The sequence below is a fragment of the Macaca thibetana genome, chromosome 11, assembly GCF_024542745.1.
Source record: "Macaca thibetana thibetana isolate TM-01 chromosome 11, ASM2454274v1, whole genome shotgun sequence".
NCBI lineage: Eukaryota > Metazoa > Chordata > Mammalia > Primates > Cercopithecidae > Macaca > Macaca thibetana.
In genome coordinates, this window is record NC_065588.1 from 41,198,221 (window position 1) to 41,220,843 (window position 22,623).

General features: G+C 37.8%; 1 protein-coding gene across 1 annotated transcript in view; it reads right to left on the minus strand.

The window, feature by feature from the left end:
* Positions 1-541: 541 nt before the first annotated feature.
* The window catches only part of DBX2 (developing brain homeobox 2), a 39,554-nt gene continuing 17,472 nt past the window's right edge, over positions 542-22,623 (minus strand). The window contains exons 2-4 of the mRNA XM_050749430.1: positions 21,781-21,876; positions 8,435-8,622; positions 542-1,208 (exon numbers count right to left, since the gene is read on the minus strand). Of these exons, the coding sequence (XP_050605387.1) occupies positions 876-1,208; positions 8,435-8,622; positions 21,781-21,876 (617 nt within the window). The 3' untranslated portion in view covers positions 542-875. The remainder of the gene's footprint in view (positions 1,209-8,434; positions 8,623-21,780; positions 21,877-22,623) is intronic.

A 22,623-nucleotide genomic window follows, 5' to 3' on the forward strand; every position in this document is an offset into this window, starting at 1 on the left:
TCTTGGCATAGATATTCTGTTTGGCCAATACAGTATTTGAAAAATTACTTGACTCAAATATCTTTGGGTGAGCCATAGCTTTTATTTACCTGACAGGGTCTTAAAGGCATTTTATTTTGCAAACCCTGGTCTAGGCCCATATTTACAGAGAAAAGATTAAAAAATACTTATTAGTTAAATGGGCCTCCCGATGGCCCGATGGTCCAGAGACTTGGAGATTAAGGATACTAATAGTTATATATAGAAATTCTTCTAATTTGCTTGTCGGGTTCATTTTAAATATATATTTTCAGTGTATGTATCTAGCAGCGGCTCATTTGATGAGGACTGCTGAGTCAAGGTGTTAAAATTCACTTAGCTGGATACCAAAAGAAGTTGGAAAATAGAGAATTTTTTAAAACATGTTTTTGGGGTATGAAAGTTTGCACCAAAGTCCAAATTTTACATTATTTTCAAAAAATTAATAACATTCTGTCAATGGTATTTTTCTTCACATAAAAGGAAATGAATTTACTCAATGCAATAGTTAAAGAGAAACTAGTTTCTACTAACACATTTTAATGGATATTTATGTATCTACACACATAGAGACACACACACATATACACATACTAAGAGCAGGGACCGAGCCAGCTGTTGCTGTCCTTCTTTTCAGTTCCATCATACTTCCTGGGAGATTCTACTCCACTTACAAATTAAGCCTGAGTCTAGGGCCAAACAAGAGAACACTGGAGTGAGTTTCCTAAAGCATTAGTTCATATATCGCTCCAAAGTTGTTAGGCTGTAAGCACTGATGAGGTACAGGTGAGCTGGCATTAGAGCCCAAATGTTACTACTAAGCGTTCTTTTAAATTGATGTGGAGGAATGTTTCCATTCAGATGGCCCCAGTAAGTACACCCTTGCTTCCAGCTTCTTCTTCAGAACATAAATACAAGGCACCTTGCAGTGAATTTGCTTCTGGGGGTGGTGCCCCTGAACTCTCCTGGATTAGTCTTTCTGAAGGTTCTGGAGAATTCTTCCTCCATCTTGGACTTGAGTGCTGTTGGGGGACATCCCATATTGAAGGACATGGAGAAGGGAAACCCAGAGCAGACCGTGAGAGGGGATCCTCTTGAAGACCTACTTCTTGGATACACCTGTTGGAAAGCACTTCCTTTTCTTTGGAATTCCGCCATTTCATCCTTCTGTTCTGAAACCAAATTTTCACCTATTGACAAAATAATTGCACAAAATGATCACTTATTCCAGGTTATTTTACTTCAGCATTTTAAACTGTAATTGCTTCTACTATCCCTTCTACAGAATACCTTATGAGAGCCGACCTCAAAAAGTCCTTGTGGCTTTTCACATGAACTCCTTCAAAATATCTTTTTTTTTTTTTTTTGAGATGGGGTCTCTCTTTGTTACCCTGGTGCAATCTCAGCTCACTGCAACCTCCACCACCCAGGCTCAAGCAATTCTCCCACCTCAGCTTCCTGAGTAGCTAGGATGACAGGCACGCACCACCACAACAGGCTAATTTTTATATTTTTTTTGTAGAGACAGTGTTTCACCATGTTGCCCAGGCTGGTCTTGAACTCCTGAGCTCAAAGAATCTGTCCGCCTTGGCCTCCAAAAGTGGTGGGATTACAGGCATGAGCCACCACACCCTGCCAAAAATATCTTAATCTAATATCCCCATACACACATTTGAAACAAAACAACTGTGATAAATTGGTTACACCCTGTAAGTCTGATAGCTTTCAAAATTCATTTAACTCCTAGATATTTTAAAATATCATCTAGTCTGTGCTGAATTATTTATTCAAAGAAAATGGATGGGCTAGTATTAGCATCTGAGTGTTTATTTAGTGCCAGGCATCAGGCTATGCACTCGGGATGGATTTTATAATTTGATCCTCAGAATGGCTGTAAGAAGTCCTCATTTCACATGTTAAAAAAACTGAAGTTTGGAGATATTAACTAGCTCATGGTCACACAGCTAGTGAAATGGAAGCACTGAGACTAGAATTCATGACTGTCTGACTCCAGGGCCCAGGCTCTTATAAACATTCAGACCTCATCAGGAGCTTTCTGAGACTAAATTAAGAATGCATTCTGTAATGCTTTGATAAATTGCAGGCTTTATACAGTTTCCAAGTCTTGATTACTCCCAGGATTTATCAAACTGTAAGAATTAGGCTCAATAAATAACAACTAATTGTAATTAAGCCAAAAGTGCTTATGATGGTGGTTCCTAATTTGAACCATACCTACCCCCAACCCATGCCACTTGAGTCTTTATTACTAACCTCCCTCTTTATACACTGTGTAGTCAACTGTGCCTGAGCTGACAACTTCACAACTGGTTTCCTGGAAGCTTAAAAGCCAATCACATTCTTTCCTGTGTATTGCATCACATCCTTACACTAACAATTTAGTTGATTTCTATTTTTAAAACAAAAACTAGAAAATTTTTACCTGAAGAAATAATTATTATATCAACCAAGTATTTCTCTCAGTGAAGAAAAAAATTCTATCTGAGGCTCTCATTCCAGATTGGAAAAACAATTTCTTCTTTCTTTCAACTTGATTGGCAGTGTTCAAAATGGAAGAAATCTACCCCAGGCAATTCAGTGCAAAAGACTGTCATCTCAGTTACAACACCATGATTAAGGCTTTTCATATGAAAACAGAACTAATGTGTACATACCACAGCACTTGGTTCTACTCATAAGCTCATTTATTGTTTGCAGTGGGCATTTATTCCTAGAAAGCATGCCAAGTATTTCTAATGGGTTTTCACTGAGACAGTTTTTTGTTTTCAATGGTGATTCTTTCCTTTATCATCACATTCGTTATTTCCTCTTCTCTTAGCTTTTCTGTATATCTATAAATATTTGTTGTTAAGTGATATCTCAAAGAAAAAAAAGCATAAAAGGAGTTTCCTCACAATCAACCGTGTTGAGACAAATGCATATATGGGGAGTAACATTGAAAGTTCTAGCTCTCAAGAAATGCAAAAACAAATTCCAGATAGATTAAATAGCTAAATATAAAAATAAAACTGCAAAAGTTTTAAAAGAAAATAGAGATTATCATGATAGTCTTGGGGAGACGAATGTTTTCATAAGCATGACATAAAACAGAGGATACATGGAAAAGAAAAGATATAAAGGAGCCGAATACATAAAAATGAGAAATTTCTGTACAAACATATGAACAAGCCAGAAACTACCCAACAAAACTAAAAGCAAGAAATCTAAATGATATTTGTACATCCATGTTCACAGCAGCATTATTCACAATAGCCAAAAATGGGAAGCAACCAAGCATGTAGGAACAGATAAATGGATAAATAAAATGTGGTATATACATACAAAGGAATACTATTCAGCCTTGAACAGGAAGGAAATTCTGGCACATGCTACAACAGAAATGAACCTCGAAGATATTATGCTAAATAAAATAGGCCAGGCATAAAAGTACAAACGCCATATTATTCCACTCATATGAGAGCCTTAGAATAGTCATTAATAGAAACATAAAGTACAATAGTGGGTGCCAGGAGGTGGGAGAGGGGGAAATGGTGAATTATTGTTTAATAGATACAGAGTTTCAGTTTTACAAGATGAAAAAGTTTCTGGAGATGAATGGTGGTGATGGTTTCACAACAATGTCAATGTACTTAATGTCACTGAACTGAACACTTAAAAAAGGTTAAAATAATAAATTCTGCTATGCATATTTTACCTCAATAAAAAAAGTCACAAACTTAGAAAGGACTTTTGCAACATCTGAAACAGGAAAAATTTCCTAACCATAATATTCCATAATTCTTGACTAACAGCCAAAGTATTGCTACATATCAATAAAAAGACAATATGATAAAAAAAAAAAGATGCAGCCATGAAAAGGCCAATTCACACACTACAAGTGGCCAATAAAACAATTAAAAGCCCCTCACGTTCTGGTAGTTAGGAAAATTCAACTTGAAAAATAACAAATAGCATTGCCCATGAGAGTGGCAACATTTTTCAAATCATAAATGGTAGAGGTTTTGCAAAATGGAACTATTTGTTAGTAAGAATGAAATTTTCATATGTCAGTATCTAATTTGATACAATGTTGTATTTGGAAAGGAATTTTTAATCTGCCACATTTTAAATGTCCGTACACTTTTACACATAAATCTCACTCACACTCTCTTCTTACAAAATATTTTTAAAGTGCATAAAAATTTGTGATAGTGAAAATTGGAAGTAACTTAAAATTGAGGATGGTGAAATGATGGTCTGTTACGAAACACAAAAAAAGAATGAAGTAGATCCGTATGTACTGACATGGAAGGAAGCAATCCATAATATTCAAAAAGGAAAAAAGCACCAAACAATACACATTATCAGTAGCATTATTCATAATAGCCCAAAACTGGGAACAATACAGATGCCCACCATCAGTAAATGGATGAACTGTGGTATACTACATAATGGTAGTACTACACAGCAATGAATACACATGAGCTGTTACTACACACAACATGAAGATTCTCACAAACATACTGTTAAGTAAAAGAAGCATATATAATTCTATTTATATAAATAATACTGAATGATACTATTTTTTAAAATTTGTTAATAGCTCTATGAGCCTATAATTCACATACAATACAATTCGCCCATTTAAAATGTACAGTTCAAAGGTTTTCATGTATTCACAGATAACGCAACCATCACCAATTTTAGAACATTTTCATCACCTCAAAAGGAAATCCCACACCCTTTGGCTATCTCTGTTCTATTCCCTATTTCCCCCAGCCCTAAGTAGATTCATTTACTTCCTGTCTGTATAGATTTCCCCATTCTGGACCTTCAAATTAATGGAATCATATAATATGTGGTCCTTGTAAGTGAGTTATTTCACTCAGTATAATATTTTCAAGGTTCATCCATGTTGTAGTATTATCAGTAAGTAATTCATTCTTTTTTATGGGTAAATAATATTCCACTATATGGATATAACACATTCTGTCTACACACTGAATAATACTACTTATATAAAAGTACAAAAAGAGGCAAAACTAAGAAGTTACAAGTTAGGATAGAGGATACCCTTGGAAGGAGCAGATAGTGAGTGGGAGGGGATACTTGGAGGATCTTCTGGCCTCTACTGCTAGATCTGTGAGCTGGATATACAGGTGATTTGTACTGTTCTTTAGAAAATGTCAAAATACATGCACAATATGATTAAATTTTTATGTAAGTATGTATATGTATATATATGTATATATATACACAAACACAATTATCAGCCTCTTCACTTGTAAAATAGAGGTAGTAAAAGTAGTTACTTCATAAAATTTTTGTATGAATTAATTGACACAAAATGTAAGGGCACATGGTAAGCATGCAAGTGTTTGTGTTACTATATGTTCATGCATATACAATACACATATAAATTTATTTTTAAAATAATACATGATGTGTCAAAAATTCAAACAAGGGCCATTTGTGAATGACAGAAGTAACCAAGGAATTGGATTCGAGGAGAGTAAGATGAGTTTTCACTTTTATCTTTACAGGTTTCCTTTTTAATTGAATTTACCACAATAAATATCATGTAATTGATATATTGTAATTGATGTATTTACAAATAAGAAAATGTTAAATTACTTCTGAGATGCTGTAATTGATATACTGATATATTTACAAATAAGACTGGTATATTTACAAATTGTAATTGTAATGTTATCATTGATATAATTGTGTAATTCATACATTTGTGTAATGGATATATTTACAAACAAGAAAATGTTAAATTCTGAGATGCTGTAACTGATATACTGATACATTTACAAATAAGACTGATATATTTACAAATTGTAATGTTATAATTGATATACTACAATTGTGTAATTGATACATTTGTGTAATGGATAGATTTACAAATAAGAAAATGTTAAATTACTTCTGTGATTCAATAAGACAGAAAGTACTCACTCCTGAGGCACCAAATTTTAAACACAATATAATTAACTATGTAAAACCATATGCCTATGGATAAGAACAAGATAGCATACAAATAGGAAAATAGTTGTTTTTGAGGCAGGAGGAGAGATTGTGGTCATACCCCATAATTTTTATATATGTCTGTTGCATTCTCTTTTCAGAAGTCTCTTTTTGGGACCACAATATGTACTATCAGAGATTTTCACAATTTCTCAGAGCACTGTCAGATGGAACTTAGCTACTTTCCACTGCTTTCCATCTTTTAACACCTACTTCAAGTTTCAACTCAACCAGAGGCTCTCCAAGCTCCCAAACCTGCCTGTTGTCTCCCCTCTGATAATAGGAGCTTCTTACACCAGTGAGATGCAGGCCAGGCCCACTGAGCTCCCCTGATATCCTCTCTCAGGCCCAACAGCTCCTCTGAGATCAGAGAGTTCCATCACTAGACTTTCCAGAAGTCGTATATGGACCCATCACACGGCTGTCCTTTGCAGAGATGGTGATCAACAAAAGGCTTCAGAGAGATAAGTAACTTTGAGAACTGATCCCCTTATTGGGCAGTATATCTAACCTACCACGTGATACTGTCTCTATTATTATATAGTTTTATCAAACTTTTTATGAGTTTCCATGGGGTGTGGAAGCTTCTGAGGTGCACAGACTGTGTCTTATTCAGTATTTATCAATATTCCCTGTTATTGCCTACCTAGCACAGTGTCTTGCACACTACAGACCATCAAGATCTGGCTGCTGATTTATCTGTTATATACACAAAACTGCTTTGTGACATAGACAGAATTCTTATATTTGTTTCTGTTTTTTTAAGTGAGAAACTGAGGCACAGAACAACCAATTAAGGTTATGGACTCATTAGTACCACACAGCTAGGAGAGCACAGACTGACTAAGATAGGCCAATTACCCTCTACTACACCTCGTGCAGCTTCCTACTACTTGACAAAGTTGGGGCAAGCAGCTTGTGAAGACACTTCCCTAGGGTCAAGGAGAGTTTAGTCCAATAATAACTGTGTTTATTTTTTTGTTTTTTGTTTTTTTGAGATGGAGTCTCACACTGTCACCCAGGCTGGAGCGCAGTGGCGCGAACTCGATTCACTGCAAACTCTGCGACCCGAGTTCACATCATTCTCCTGCTCAGCCTCCCAAGTAGCTGGGACTACAGGAGCCCACCACCTCACCCGGCTAATTTTCTTTGTATTTTTAGTAGAGTCAGGGTTTCACCGTGTTAGCCAGGATGGTCTCGATCTCCTGACCTCATGATCCACCTGCCTCAGCCTCCCAAAGTGCTAGGATTACAGGCGTGAGCCACCGCATCCAGCCAATAACTGGTTTTAATAAGATCCAAAATTAACCACCAAGTCATCGGTAGTGAGGAACAACAGTAGAGTATGGTGGTTAGCCCAGAGCCTCCTCTAACTCTTTAGTCCCTTTATGTTAATTCAAAAATTCCAGGCAGATGTAGGCCTGCACCAGAAAACTCAACCTGGCAAACAGTGTTCGTGCTGCATTTCAGCTGCCACCATTCCTTTTGGCCAGACGCCTTTGTACAGTGAACTCTATGCACAACTGTACGTGGTATTTTTAGGTTAAAGAGAACACAAACCCCAGAGTCAGGTTGTCTAAGGTGGGAGCCTACCTCCGAAACCTCTTTACTACATGATATAGAACCTACATTCAGTTTCTTATTTTTTCATTTAGAAAACAGGGATTATTATAATGTGTATTTCACACGACAATTATAAGGAGGGTTAAATAGGAAACTTCTAGTGCCTTATGATATTGATTATTTGCAACAAGTAGGTCAAACGTTAAATGGAGTATTATACAACTCCAAAAGCCAGAAAGTCCCATTCACAATTATACAAAACCTCAATGAACAAGAAAGCTATGTAAGTGTTGCAAATGTGAAACTGCTTAATTGAACTTGACATAAACCTAAAGAACAAAATCATGAAACCCATTAAGAAGTATTCATGAGTCACTCATTCATGCTTTGATTTTGGATTGGAAATGAAAAGAAAGATAGGAAAAGTGGTTCCTGCTTTTTGAAGAATTATTTAACCTGTTTCTCTGAACACAGAGCAAACGATTTATAACGTAATTACCACATCCTTAGCATTTCTCTTCATTTGAAAAGAACTAAGCAGCCCAATGGCAAAAACCTAGACCTCTCAGCAAATGGATCTGTTTCCAAATAGGAAATGGGACATATATCTCCACCCACTAAAAAAATATGAAAAGCATTTCAAGAACACCTCAGGCTCTAGCACCATGCCTGGTATAAGAAACATTTGCCAAATAAATGGATTCCACTGTGTGCCTTAAGAAATCAGAAGCAGTTTCCTATGGCCCACCACCCTGAACACAACTGATTTCATCTGATCGCACAAGAAATCAGAGGCAGTAGACATCTTCGTGCTCATTAGTACCTGTGATTCCTTCAGTCCCAAGTTGATGGCAAGTTTCTTTCTGTCTGTTTTGCTGATATATTTCTGCTTCTGAAACATTTTCTCCAGAGCCTTTCTCTGGTCCTCAGAAAAGACAGCTCTTCTTAAAATGCCCCTCCGAGCCTTGGAATTAGAGTCCTGTGTCAGGAGAGGCAGCACGCTCTCTTCTCCTAGAGTCGAGGGAAAAAGATACAAAAGCCCAGTTAGCTTCAGAAAGAAGTCAGTCTTTCGTGGGACAATATGGTATCCTCCTACTCTGTACTATGGCCAAATGACCTCATTTCAACTCTGCTCACTTAAAGCAGTACTTCCTAATCTCTTTTTGGCTATGGACTCTGATATGGTCTGGCTCTGTGTCCCCACCCAAATATCATCTTGAATTGTAATCCCCACGTGCTGAGGGAGGGACCTCGTGGGAGGTAACTGAATCATGGGGGTGGTTCCCCCGTGCTGTTCTCATGAAAGTGAATGAGGTCTCATGAGATCTGACGGTTTTGTGAGGGGCTTTTCCCCACTTTGCTCTGCACTTCTCTCATTCTTTGCCTCCCTGCTGCCATGTGAAGAAGGACACGCTTGCTTCCCCCTCTGCCATGACTGTAAGCTTCCCGAGGCCTTCCAGTCATGCTGAACTATGAGTCAATTAAATCTCTTTCTTTTATAAATTACCCAGTCTCTGGTATGTCTTAATTAGCAGCATGAGAACAGACTAATATAGACTCCTTCGAGAATCTGATAAATACTCTTTGCTCCACAGTGCAGGGGAAATGTACATTTGCTCATCCTTCCAATTTTGCATGCCACATCAGACAGCCCAAGGTCCCGGTTACAAAGCCCCAATATGGATTAAGTAGTAGGTGATTTAAAAACTTCATTTTTCTCTAATTCTTCATTTGTTTATTTACTCATTTTTTCAACAAAATTTTGAACACTTACCATATGCCAGACACTCTGCTCAATACTACACAATGAGAAATAAGACAGATATGTTTAATTGCCCTCCTTACCTGTAAAATATTGTAGAAGGGCATTTATTGAACTAGCATCACAAATGTGTTGCATTCCTAAAGAGGGAGATTTGGGAACACAAAATAAACCTGGCACAGGGAAAACTTGCAAAAGTCAGAGATGTTTAATCTGAGAAGAGAAGAGAGAACTGAAGGGCTCTCAGTCACTCCCCTGCAATTCCACTGATCATCAACTCCTTGAGGTCAAAAAGGCAGAAACTCCTCTTTCTGCCTTTTTGTGCCTAGCACAATACTGGTTCCCATGCTCTGAGAGTTTATAGGCTTTCATGGTTCATTCACTCATTCTGCTTCCCAGGTGTGGCAGGCAGAGAAATGGCTCTCAGAGATGTCCATGTCCTAATCCCCAGAACCTGTGAATATGTTATGTTACATGGCAAGGGGAATTAAGGTTGCAAATTGATTAAAGTTGCTAATCAACTGACCTTGAGATGAAGTATCCTGTATTATCCAGGTGGGCCCAATGTAATCATAAGATTCCTTACAATTGGAAGAGGGAGGCAAATTAGGAGGTCCTAGTCAGAGAGAGATTTCAAGATGCTACATTCTTGCTTTGAGGTTGGAGGAAGGGGCCAGAAGCCAAGGAATGCAGGCAGCCTCAAGAAGCTGGAAAAGACAAGGAAACAGATTCTCCCCAGAGCCTACACAACGAACACAGCCCTGCTTGATTTTAGCCCTGTGAGACCCATTTCAGGGTCTGACCTCTATAACTATAAAATAATAAGTACTTGTTGCTTTAAGATACTCAGTTCATGGTAATTTGTTACAGCAAAAATAGAAAACTAATACACTGGGTGTCAGGCTCACAGAGCCAATTGCTGAAGAAACCAGACAAAGAGCACATGGTTCCCACCCTAAAGGAGCTCACTTTCTTATGGGAGGGGTGACTCATGAACATTAACTCTGTAACATAGCACCAGGAAGGCAGGCTTACGGTTATAGCTACTATGCATTCTGCTGCTTAATAATTATTTACTGAATAAACAAGTAAATGAATGTCTTAAGTACTAGAATAGAAAGATCTGCAAAGTGCACTGGCACCACAGAGGAGGAAATGATGAATTCAGAGAAAATAGGTCAAGTCAAGTCTAAAAGAACAATACCGTTAAAGAGAGAAAGAACCAAAGCCAATTCAAACAGTTACTAGTATGTCTGAAAGCACAAGGAATAAAGTCTATGCAAGGAAAAGTAAGCAGTCATCAAGGCTGCAGAAAGGCATAAAGCAGAGGCTGCAAGAGGGCAACCATATCCAGTCTGCAAATGGGCTTTTTTTGGTCTTAGCATGTTGGTTAAGAATTCTTATTTAGTTATACACATTTAAAAAGCGGGAAGTTCCACATAAAGTCCAGGTTTCTGACACCTCTTCAAAGGTAACCACACTGGGCTTAAAGTGAGTAGCAGGTGCCTCTTTTTTATATGGAACATGTGGCCCCAGTTTGCCACAGTCTTGCTTAGCTTGTTTTTTACCTGCCAGGCCTTTGAAGACATTTGGACCTCTAAAGTGGAATGGAGTCAGATAATAGAGAACTGCAAGGGTTTGGGCAGGTAATGAAGATCAATAGAAGTAGGACAGGACATAATAATAAACATACACTAAACACCACTATTAATGATTACTTTGTGTTAAGCCACTGACATGCATTATTTCATTTAATTCTCATATTGAATCTATGGAATGAATGCTACTATTACTCTCTCCATTTTACAGAAATAAAATGAAACTTAGGAAGGTTAAGTAACTTTGTTCAAGGTCACAAAGCTAGGGTTTCAAACCCAGGAGACAGATACCACAATAAATGTACTAACCCTACACAATACTGGCGTTATCTGACATGTAGACGGAAAATGACAACAAATCTTGTCAATTTGGCTTCTACAATGTGGCAGCTTCCTTTTCTATTTGTCTAAAAGATTACAAACATCTCCTGGCTAAGCCCCGGGTTACATCTCATTACAATTCATCCTCACTCTGCAAAATGAACCACTAACTTCTCCCTCTTTTCTTCCAGCTCTGTAACTCTGTATCTTCTTTGAATTGCCATAACCTTGAGATGTCATCAAGCCCAATTCTCTATAAAGGTCTACTTTCATTGATGCCCCTCCATTCATCTTCACATAGGATGTTGGTTATTTCCCCTGTTACATCACTAATTCTTTTTGCCTGTCTCATACCAAGATCATATCTTGAAGTCAGACTTTGACAACTAGATTCACTATTCTTTATCAGAGATTTAAGCAGTTTTATGAAATATTGATCAATAATAAAAATATTCTGAATATCTCAATATGTGCATCTTTTCCTAAGTGTGTTTCTTCTCTGAGCATTCCTTGGTTTGGATCTCAGCCCTTACATGCATGTCTTAAAGCAAGTTATTCAGTCTCTTCCAGCTGATTTTATAAGGCTGCTCCCAAGATTCAATGAAATAAGATAGCAAAATTTCAGTGGTTAGCTCACATTAAGGATCCTACAAATCTACTTCGCTTCCCATTGTTGGATTTTATTTGATCTTTACCAGAATCATATGCCACAGATATCCCTCACTATAGATGAAGACGTGTTCAGAGCAGTCAAGGTCCAAAGACACACAAAGGACATGGAGCAAAGCTGGCACCAAGATCTTCTGAATTCAAATCAGTGGCTCTTTCCTCTGCACTCTGGCATTCTTAATTTCTAAATGTATCCAATATATAATTATTACAGCAATAAGTATTAAAAATTAGGAGGAAAAATAAATATCCACTGGTAAAGAAATGCATATGTAAATTATCCACTTGGTAAAATTTAAATGAATCATTAAAGATGAGAACTATGAAGATTAGGCAGCAGCAAAGAAAGTACTTACACTATGATTTTTAAAAGTATGATATTTAAGATACATATTATGTTCACAACTAAGCAAAAACGCAGAGAAAAAATGGAAAAGACAAAAGTAAACACAAAACTGTGTCATTGCATTATAGAATTCTGGACAAATAATTCATCTCCACTGTCCATGTTTTAAGTTTGGTTCTATTTTCTAATGAAAACAGGCAAGCATTGTAGCAACCTTTTTGGGAATAACCTGTCAGTTACCAAGTCATTGTTGAGCAATAATCAAAGATGAATCCAAATCCATCCTTAAGGTGTTCACAGTTGATAAGGAAAAGTCCAAGAAGAATACAGCCACAATACAGTGGGATGAGACCACAGCACAGAAGGCATTAGTGCACCAGATAAGAAGCCACTGAATTAGGATGGTCAACAAAGTAGGTCCTAAGAGAGAGCAGCACCTAGAAGAACAGCAATTCCTCTTGCTGGCTCACAAGGGAAAGGCAGGTAGAGGAATTAGCATTTGCAGAGGCATGAAGCCAGGTGAAGACAAGTGTGAAACATGGCAGACCTAAGAATCTCACACAACCTAGTATTTCTGGATTGCAGGGTATGACTGGAAAGAACACAGGAGAAAAGCTGGAAAGACAGATTACTGTCAAGGGTGCCTGAAACAAGTTTAGGTTATAACTTGTCAAGGGAAGCCTTTCAAGAAGGACATAACCAACCTAGCATTTTAGAAAGGCAAATGTCCTCTTGAGTTAAAAAAACCTTTTATGTCTATATACAGAGTCTAAAACAAATTTATGGTAATGGAAAAAATATGTACCCTTTTTTTTCTAAGTAGAATTTGTATAAGTAAGGCTCAAGATTCTATTCATTGTGGCTCTTCCTAACCAAGATCTACAAGTTAAAATAAAATAGTAAGGAAATAAAACTCATTTAAATGCCCCTAAAACTTTTAGTAGCAACCCATAGGTTTCCCTAACAAGTTGTTTTTAAGTAAAGAAAAAGATTTGTTGTGGGAAGTCAGGGACCCCAAACGGAGGGACCAGCTGGAGCCACGGCAGAGGAACATAAAATGTGAAGATTTCATGGACATTTATTGGTTCCCAAAATTAATACTTTTATAATTTCTTAAGCCTGTCTTTACTTTAACCTATGAACATAAATTGTGAAGATTTCATAGACATTTTTCAGTTCCCAAATAATACTCTTATAATTTCTTATGCCTGTCTTTACTTCAGTCTCTTAATTCTGTTATCTTTGTAAGCTAAGAATGTACGTCCCCTCAGGACCACTATTGTACAAATTGATTGTAAAACCTGTGTTTGAACAATATGAAATCAGTGCACATTGAAAAAGAACAGAATAACAGCAATTTTCAGGGAACAATGGAAGGCAACCATAAGGTCTGACTGCTTGCAGGGTCGGGCAGAATACAGCCATATTTTTCTTCTTGCAGAGAGCCTATAAATGGATTGCAAGTAGGGAAGATATTGCTAAATTCTTTTCCTAGCAAGGAATATTAATAATTAAGACCCTGGGAAAGGAATGCATTCCTGGGGGCAGGTCTATAAACGGCCGCTTTGGGAGTGTCTGTCTTCTGCAGTTGAGACAAGGACTGAAATACGCCCTGGTCTCCTGCACTATCCTCAGGTTTATTAGAGTGGGGAAAAAACCCCACCCTGGTGAATTTGAGGTCAGACCAGTCCTGTGCTCTCGAACCCTGTTTTCTGTTGTTTAAGATGTTTATCAAGACAATGCATGCACAGCTGAATATAGACCCTCTTCAGGAGTTTTTGATTTCACCCTTTGCTTGTGATCTTTGCTTTGCCCTTTGCCTTGTGATCTTTATTGGCCTCAGAAGCATGTGATCTTTGTTCTCTCTTTTGCCCTTTGAAGCATGTGATCTTTGTGACCTACTCCCTATTTGTACATCCCCTCCCCTTTTAAAGTCCTTAATAAAAACCTGCTGGTTTTGCAGCTCAGGGAGGCATCATGGTCCTACCGATATGTGATGTCACCCCCAGAGGCCCAGCTGTAAAATTCCTCTCTTTGTACTCTTTCTCTTTATTTCTCAGCCAGATGACACTTTGGGAAAATAGAAAGAATCTACATTGAAATATTGGGGGTGGGTTCCCCCAATAAAGATTCCCATCAAGAAAGCCTACAAATAAATTATTCTTACCATTGTGGTATATATTAACATTTGGGGCATCATCAACCCAAACTAGCCCTTGATCTTGAAAGGTGAGACCTGGAGTGGCTGTAAGGATCAAAGGGTTAACTACTGGGTCTGGTCCTCAAGTTTCAGTGCCCTATAACAAACAAGAACTCAACCAATAGACAAGCAAAAACAAAACACCAAAAATAAAGAATATTGTATTTTTTCCTTCTTTACTAGTTGTCTGGTTTCTTTTAGTACTGACTTCAATACACAAATTAAGCTTGTTCTCATAAAGTGATGTAACGTGGTTCCTACAAGAAGCGTATGACAATGCTGCTATTCCTAAACCACCACTGATGCTCCTTCCCATGGCTCACCCATGTCTTTTATGGGCAATCTCTGGATCTAACCACTAACCACATTGATGAACCCATACCACTTTCATACCTTCTAAATATACATATAATCCCCTAAATTTTATGTCTCCATAACACATGTCCAACTATTCATAAATTTATGACAAATGTCTGACTTTTATGGATACTTCCAGATAAACAAAAATAAACAAACAATATAAAAAGAAACAGGCATGGAGAATAAGGCATGTAGCAGAAATGAGGCTTTAAAAGCTGGAGTCACCAATTCAAGGAGCTACAGTCTCTATCAGTTCGAGGATATTATTATTATTATGCAGCTTCCACATATATTTGGGCTTACATGTGCTGACATATGTGCCAACTACATGCATTATGTCATGTAATCTTTACAACAATCCCTGGAAGAAGAAATTACTTCCCCCATTGTTTACAGGAAAAACCTAGGTTCTAGAAAGTTAAGTTGTGCAATTAAAGTCACACATCAAAGCAGAGGGAGGCAAATCAATGCCTTTGTCAAATTACATCAAAGATCATCAAAGGTACGAGTGGGCAAGGAAAGAAGTGGGGAAGTGGGAAGAGTCACATTAAAATAGCAGAATGACACAGGATAGGCTGGGTGCAGTGGCTTATGCGTGTAATCCCAGTACTTCGGGAGGCCGAGGTGGACGGATTGCCTGAGGTCAGGAGTTTGAGAACAGCCTGGCCAACATGGTGAAACTCTGTCTCTACTAAAAATACTAAAATTAGCCGGGTGTGGTGGTGTGTGCCCATAATCCCAGCTACTCAGGAGGCTGAGGCAGGCAGAAGTGCTTGAACCTGGGAGGCAGAGGTTGCAGTGAGCCAAGATCGTGCCACTACTGCACTCCAGGCTAGATGACAAAGCAAGACTCCATCTTAAAAAAATAAAAAAAAGAGTGACCCGGGATAGAAAACTTTTCAAAGGTATGATTCCCTGGACCCTGACATGCTCCCTAATCACTGTCTTCCCCAGCAACCCTGTATGAGGGCCCAGTGAAGGGTGCTACAAATGGAGGTATGCTGTGGAGGGGAGGTGGGGGGAGAAAGAGAGACAGAGAAACAGAAACACAGCATTGGACAATCTAGTGGTCATCATTGCCTCTCTCTATTGCCTCAACTTCCAGAAAACATGACTTAACTCTGAAGACAGGGCAATGGTGTCTGTAGCAGCCAGCAAACACTACCAAACAGAGAGACCTTATCCAGTCACTTTCTAAACATCAGACCACGAGCAAATAGCTGCAGCTCTGGCCTATCTACCATTGCAATTCAAAAGCATCTTGTACTGTGAACAGCTTGCGGGTAATGTGTGTAATGTTTAGACTCACAAGGAACTCATGTTAATCTCTGGATCATTGATCCCATTCGGGGACACTTCCTTTCTCCTGTATCTTTTCACCTATTGCTTCGAGAAGCTCTAGAAAGGCTTCTGGATCATGCATGTCCAGTGCTGCTCTTTGCCCCAGTATAGTTTCCAGCACCTGCCATGGCACTGGCCTTCTCTCTGTTTCCTGTTCTGTTCCAGCCTTTGCTTGCAACCTGGGCTACCCTGAGGTAGGCCAAGGAGTGCTATATAAAGTCCACTTCTAACAAGTCATGTTGTTTAATGTTTGCTTTCTAAGTTTACAGTTTTTCCATATTAAAAACTAATTCATAACCCGGTATCCCCCGACTTTGTAAGGAAAACAATAGCATAAGGCTTTGAAGCACCATTGAATCTAAACCTCTCAAAGCTTTTAGTAAAAAATAGGATTATTTCAGGATAACTCAAGCCGGGGGCTACCAATAACACTTTCAGAAACAGAATTCTTTCATCCTTTTATATAGATTCAATAGCTTTTCAGAACTGAAAGGGATAAGAGGTCATTTGTTTAATCCAGGCCTCTCCAACAGGCTAGCTACAACACCATCAGCTTCTATTAACTATTTCCTCAAAAGTAGCTCATTTCAAACCTTGAGTCTGTGTCTCTCCCTCCTGGAGTCAGTTTTCCTCAAATGGGAGATGTTTCTTGTCTGTGTGCTCACCTTTTCCTGCTGCAATATTCCTCACAGTTGAGACTTCCTACCTCCTACCTTTCAGGGGCTTCTCTTCCATGAAAAGCTTCCTTACCCTTCTTATTTTCAAGTGTGTGTGTGTATGTGTGTGTGTGTGAGAGAGAGAGAGAGAGAGAGATGTAATTTTTGCAGATTTGAAGTTCAGAGAGAAAAGACACAGCATTTGCCAAACCCGTGTGATTTAAATTAAAAGTCTATCCTTCTGTCTCTATATAATCTTGTATTTGGGGGTGCCACATGATAACACTTATCAAACAGCTTGATTTGCTAGAAATCATTCCCTTAAAACAAGCCAAAAATTAACTTTCCCTAAACTCCACTCATTGGTCCCAGTTCTACACTTCATATCTATATGAATACAGCAGACCTGAGTTAAAGAAAACTCTCATGTTCTCCCTAGCATTTCTCTTCTCCAGGACAAAAATACTCAATTTTTTCCCCAAAATTCCTAACAGTCATACAGAGTCTTTGCTATTTTAAGTTGCTGTATACCTCTTAACCTGGTTTTCATATGAGAGTTTGTTCAATGTACCTTTTAAAGTGGGTCTCCAGAACTGAACAGGTGCAGGCAGTCTGACCATTCAGAGTCCAGTAGCACTCTGATGTCTCTTGTTCTGGATGGTCTATTTCCAAAAGCACAATCCAAAAACCCTGTATCATTTTGTAGACACATACTGAGCTGACAGTACAACGCTTTCCTGCTTTGTTCTATTCAGCCATTCTCCCCCTCCCCTATTCTTCACTTGTTTTTGGAAACCAAAAATCAGGACTTTATAAGTAGCCCTGTTAGGTTTCATGTTATGCTCAGACTAGGGCTATAGACAAGATCAGAGACAACCACCCCATATTGCTAAGCAGTTCCCCTCCCCCACCCATCACCCACCCTTTAACTGCTTAAGAACATTTGGGGAGAAAAGGAACTCCATTCCAGGAATGTTACTCCAATACTTTCACTGCCTCTCTAGAACTGCTGAATAGAGCCATCAACTTGGAAAATCCATTGTCTTTGAGTCTCTGACCCCTTTAAACATTGTTCTTGGTTGACTGAATGCCATTTATCTATGGAACAGCCCTCCCTGTACTTTTGAGAAGTCAACACCTATTCAACTTATTGCATAAACTCGATTATGTTTTAGGCAATATAATTAGCCTTCTTTTTATATTAGAAAAAAATTATGCATCCCTTTGAAGATCTTATAGTGCTAAGATTAATCCCTATTTAAAAATTGTATGCAATCTTTTGTAGATTTCCACAGATCCTGTTCAGTGTCCTCAGTCCACTGGCCACTCCAGCTGAGAGCAGTAAAAGAGAACACAGTCAGGACAGGTGGTAAGAATACTAATCAGTGCATTCCCCGTCTTTGACCATGAAACTCATAGAACCAACCTACATTCACAATTAGAAAAATAATGTCCCTTCCTTTCTGCCTTCAACACAATCCTAAAAATTGAAACTTGGAAAGTGTATTACTTTTTTTAAGTTTTAACAAGAAGAATAAGACAGTACAATTATCTTAAAATGTAGAATATAAGTTCATCTCCCAAAAGGCAGAGCAGTTTGTCCCAGAAAAATACTTTCCTGGCTCAAATTTTTATAACGCTGCTCCAAATTTAAGCTTTGTCTTTTAAGGCATAAAATTCAAAGGTCAAATTCAAGTTGGGTACTCAAAGACGAAACAAAACAATTATCTGATTAATTCAATTAGCTAGTCTACATCATTAGGATTCCTATACGTTAAGTAATTTTTAAAAAGTCATTATTTACATAATTTCCACAACTTTCCATTTCATGTTATTTGAGAAATACGTTATTTTGAAAAGAACCTTGTGGTTGTAATATCAAAGATTTTCCATACACTGCTTTGGGTGAGGGGAGAACTGTTAGCACTGCCTTTTAATTTTTCCCCACTGTAAGTGTTGTACTTAAATAGCCTATTAAACTATTTACTATATGTGAGAAGGCCATTGAATGATTGTTTCCACATTGCAACAAGAAGTTAGTCGTAAATCTAAGAAGTTCACAAGAAAAACTAAACCAATTATTAAATAAATGAATCATGTAAAGAGTCAAAATAATACTTCACTCGCATAGTTAAAAATGTGCTGGTCTGATCCTACTCTTTTGGAAAGAGTGAAGCAATATAGTGAAACAATGATGAGGGCCATTGATTTAATCAGTTATTACACTTTTCAATATAAACCTAATTTTGGCTGTCTGAGCTGAAACTTTATTTATTTGGACAAGTTTATTTGGACAGTCCACTTTCCTTTGTTTGTACAATGGAAAATAATATAAAGACCTGGGCATAAAAATCATTCTTATTATTTAAAAAAGAAGAAAAAAAGAAAAACTAGTAAATGTCTTATTAAAAATTGTTGTACAGATGTAAACCTTATTAACTGTACCTTATTTATGTAAAATTATTTATTGACAGCTTAATTCTACCATGTGATTATTTGCTGCCAATACAAATGAACATTATAAATAAGAAAATATGAAATTCATTTTAGACTTATAACTAATAATATGAGAAACTATCATTTATTAAAATCACTTGTGGGATCTCTAAACTGTTTTAAAATGCCAACTTTAGAAATGAAACCAAATCAAGTGAATCATTTTCTATCCTTGATTAGAGCTGCACTGACTTTCAGATTGTATATTTATTTTTAAGAAAAAGATAAACACAGGACTTCATAAACCTCTAGGGTTAAACACTATAATTTACAAGAGTTATGCAAAAGGCACAAAGTAGGAAAAACTGGGAAGCAGATGGAGAAAAATAAGACCTGCTTAAAGTAATTTTTCAAGCAGTAGAGAAGATAAAGTCATCTAGAAAATGTCTTTAGCATTACTCTTACATGCTCTATTTATTGAACTGGCCCAGCCTTTCTTTTCTATCTAGTAAACTGCCCCAAACTTTGATAGCTTGAGACTCTTCAAACATCCCTATAAAATAAGTACTCACACACACACACACACATACACACATGCACATGAATGTCTGTCCACCTGTTAAATGGAATTTTTTGTCCATTTCCACTTACCTGAACTGCCAGAGATTTTCTGAAGTAAAAACCCAGTACCATATCATGATGAAATAACTGAAGCTAAGTGTGGGACCTCTTTTGATCTCCACTCCCGAAATCTAACACTGAAGACTTAATTCCACAGAGATGCCACCATGATACGGTACCAGATATTTGGGTTTTAGGTCTCTACTCCAGAAGTCTTTTCCTGATACCCTCATATATGGTGATAAATGTCTCCTTAATTTGCACAAGAGTTTTCAATTGTCCTCATAGGAGACCACCTTGAAGGAGCGAGTAAAAGGTTTAGTCATGGTTTCTATTTTTCTGTTTGAATTCAATACATTCTAGTTAAATGGACAATTAATAGGTCACTTCCAAAATAGTAGTGTATCAGTCTCGGTTAATAAACAATCCCCACAGTTGATAATGGGCCCTATGTATTCAACAAGTCCCTGTATACACTCAGCTCATCGACTAAATCCCTTTTCAGGTAGACAGGGTTATATGGGAAGATGAGCTAGAATGAGTCTATAAAAGTCAGTTTCATTCACTGCTTTATTTTTCAGTCAAGTGTTTTAAATGGTGTCCAGAAATTCACTTGGAATGTGAGACAGGAGAAAAGACTGACACACAGAGCCTTGCTTTATGACCATACAAAAGGGCAACTGACCCTTGCCCAAGCCTTTTCCATGTGAAATGGTTCCTAAAGTTCATCTGCAGAGTGAAAAATCGTGGTGAGGTCGCGTGTGGATGAGTCGAGTGAAAGTGACGATTGGTCACGGGTCTGTCACCCATTGTGGCCGGGTCTCAGCCATGTAAAGTGCTCTGTGGGAAAGTATCAGCCCCCTAAAGAGATGCTCAGAGCCTGCAGCTCATTAAACCGCCAGCATTTGCTGCCTCACTTGTCAGGAATTATTCTGTCGAGCAACTGTTTTCCTGAACCATTCCCAAGACACATGCACAGAGGCAGCAGGGATCTGAATTGAACCGTGATGGGGTTCGGCACAGGAGCCGGACTCAACTCTTATTTCACTTTTCACCTGACAGAGCTGTTAAGCTGAATAAGTGTTTTCTCTTGGGCAGCTGAAAGAAATGCACCCCTCCACTGGATCTCTTTACCATAAACTCAAATTCCCTGCCTAGAGATTCTCATCTGACCCAGAAATCTCAAGACCAAGGGGAACTTTACTTTTATGCCTGTGTTTTTCCTTTGCCTGTGAGAGTGTGTGTGTGCACGCTGCGAGATTTCGAAAGTCTGTCATTCTCACTCCACCCCCAGACTCTACTAAAATTTTGCTTTTATAATGTTGGGAGAAAAGAGTTCTCTTGAAAATATTTCCAACAGTTCTGGTTGGTTACCTTCAAGATGCCAAAAATGAGAGATTTATCTCCTCTCATGATCTTGACAATTTTAAAGGGGGAATTATTCTCCATAGATACTTAGTGACTTTCTGTGTTACATTTTAAGCGGAATGGAAATTTTACACAGCACAACTTTTTCACCTTCCTTCCTTTCCTTTTTCCTCTTCTTTAAAGGAGTGTTGCTACACATTTCAGAAAAGCCAAACTGGTCCCTCCGAGATCTTTTATATCAAATGGAAAACAAGTTGCTTTTGGTGATGTGTCGGCCCTGGGTTTCAATGCCATTAGAACTGCTCACAATTGCTCAGTGTGCTGAGGTTTGATAAATCTCTGGAAAGCTCCTGAATAGGATTGCTGTGATTTTTAGTGAGGAATTAGCTCCTTGCCGTTGCATTACCAATTAGTTTTCCAGAGCACATTAAATCCTGCAGCTTTCGTTTACAGAGTAACTGAGGCATTGCTGATGAAGCATAAAAACTTACTTGGAAAAGCAGCGGAGGATGCAGTGCGCCGACAGGACCCACCACAGCACGCCGAGTAGAATGGCGGCGCGCTCAGAAGAAAATGTTTGGAAGGTGCTGCGGAGAAAGCATTGATCTCATTGATTAGCCATTTCTTTAAGACAATATTCAAAACTCCAGTTTCCTAAAAGTCATTGAGTAAATACTTTGCTTAGTTTTGTTTTGAAATTAAAGTTGTTGTAAAGTAGCCTTTGTCTGTCAAAGAGCATGCCAAATAATCTCAAGATTTGAGAGGTGTGGTGGAAAGACGCAAAGAGACTATGAAACACCAAGCCTCTTAGATCATTTTCTGCGCAGTCATCATTGTAAACAGTAAACATCAAATATTCCTTTATTTAAAATACCCTAGAGCAACACTGTCCAAGAAAACTATCTGTGATTATTGGAAATGTCTACATCTGCATTGTTCAAAATGGTATCTGCTACCCACATACAGCTACTGTACACTTAAAATGTAGCTAATATAATGAATAACTGAATGTTTAATCTAAATTCACTTATATTTAAATAGACTCATACGACTAGGGGTTACATTAAATAGCACAGCTCTAGATATGCTACTTACCAAGAAACGATTTAAATTTTATGTGCTTACATTTGATTGTTAAAGTTTGTATCACTTTGCTTATTTTCAGATGGTTCTTTGAAACATATAGTTACTTGGATTCCAAAGTTGGTAAGAGTAAATTTACTGAGCGATTCCATAACAAAAAGTAGTGTTTCTGATCACATTTACATGACTTAAAGTATTTGAGAATAATCCCATCTTATCTCAAGAGAAATCTAGTCACCCTGAAGATATGT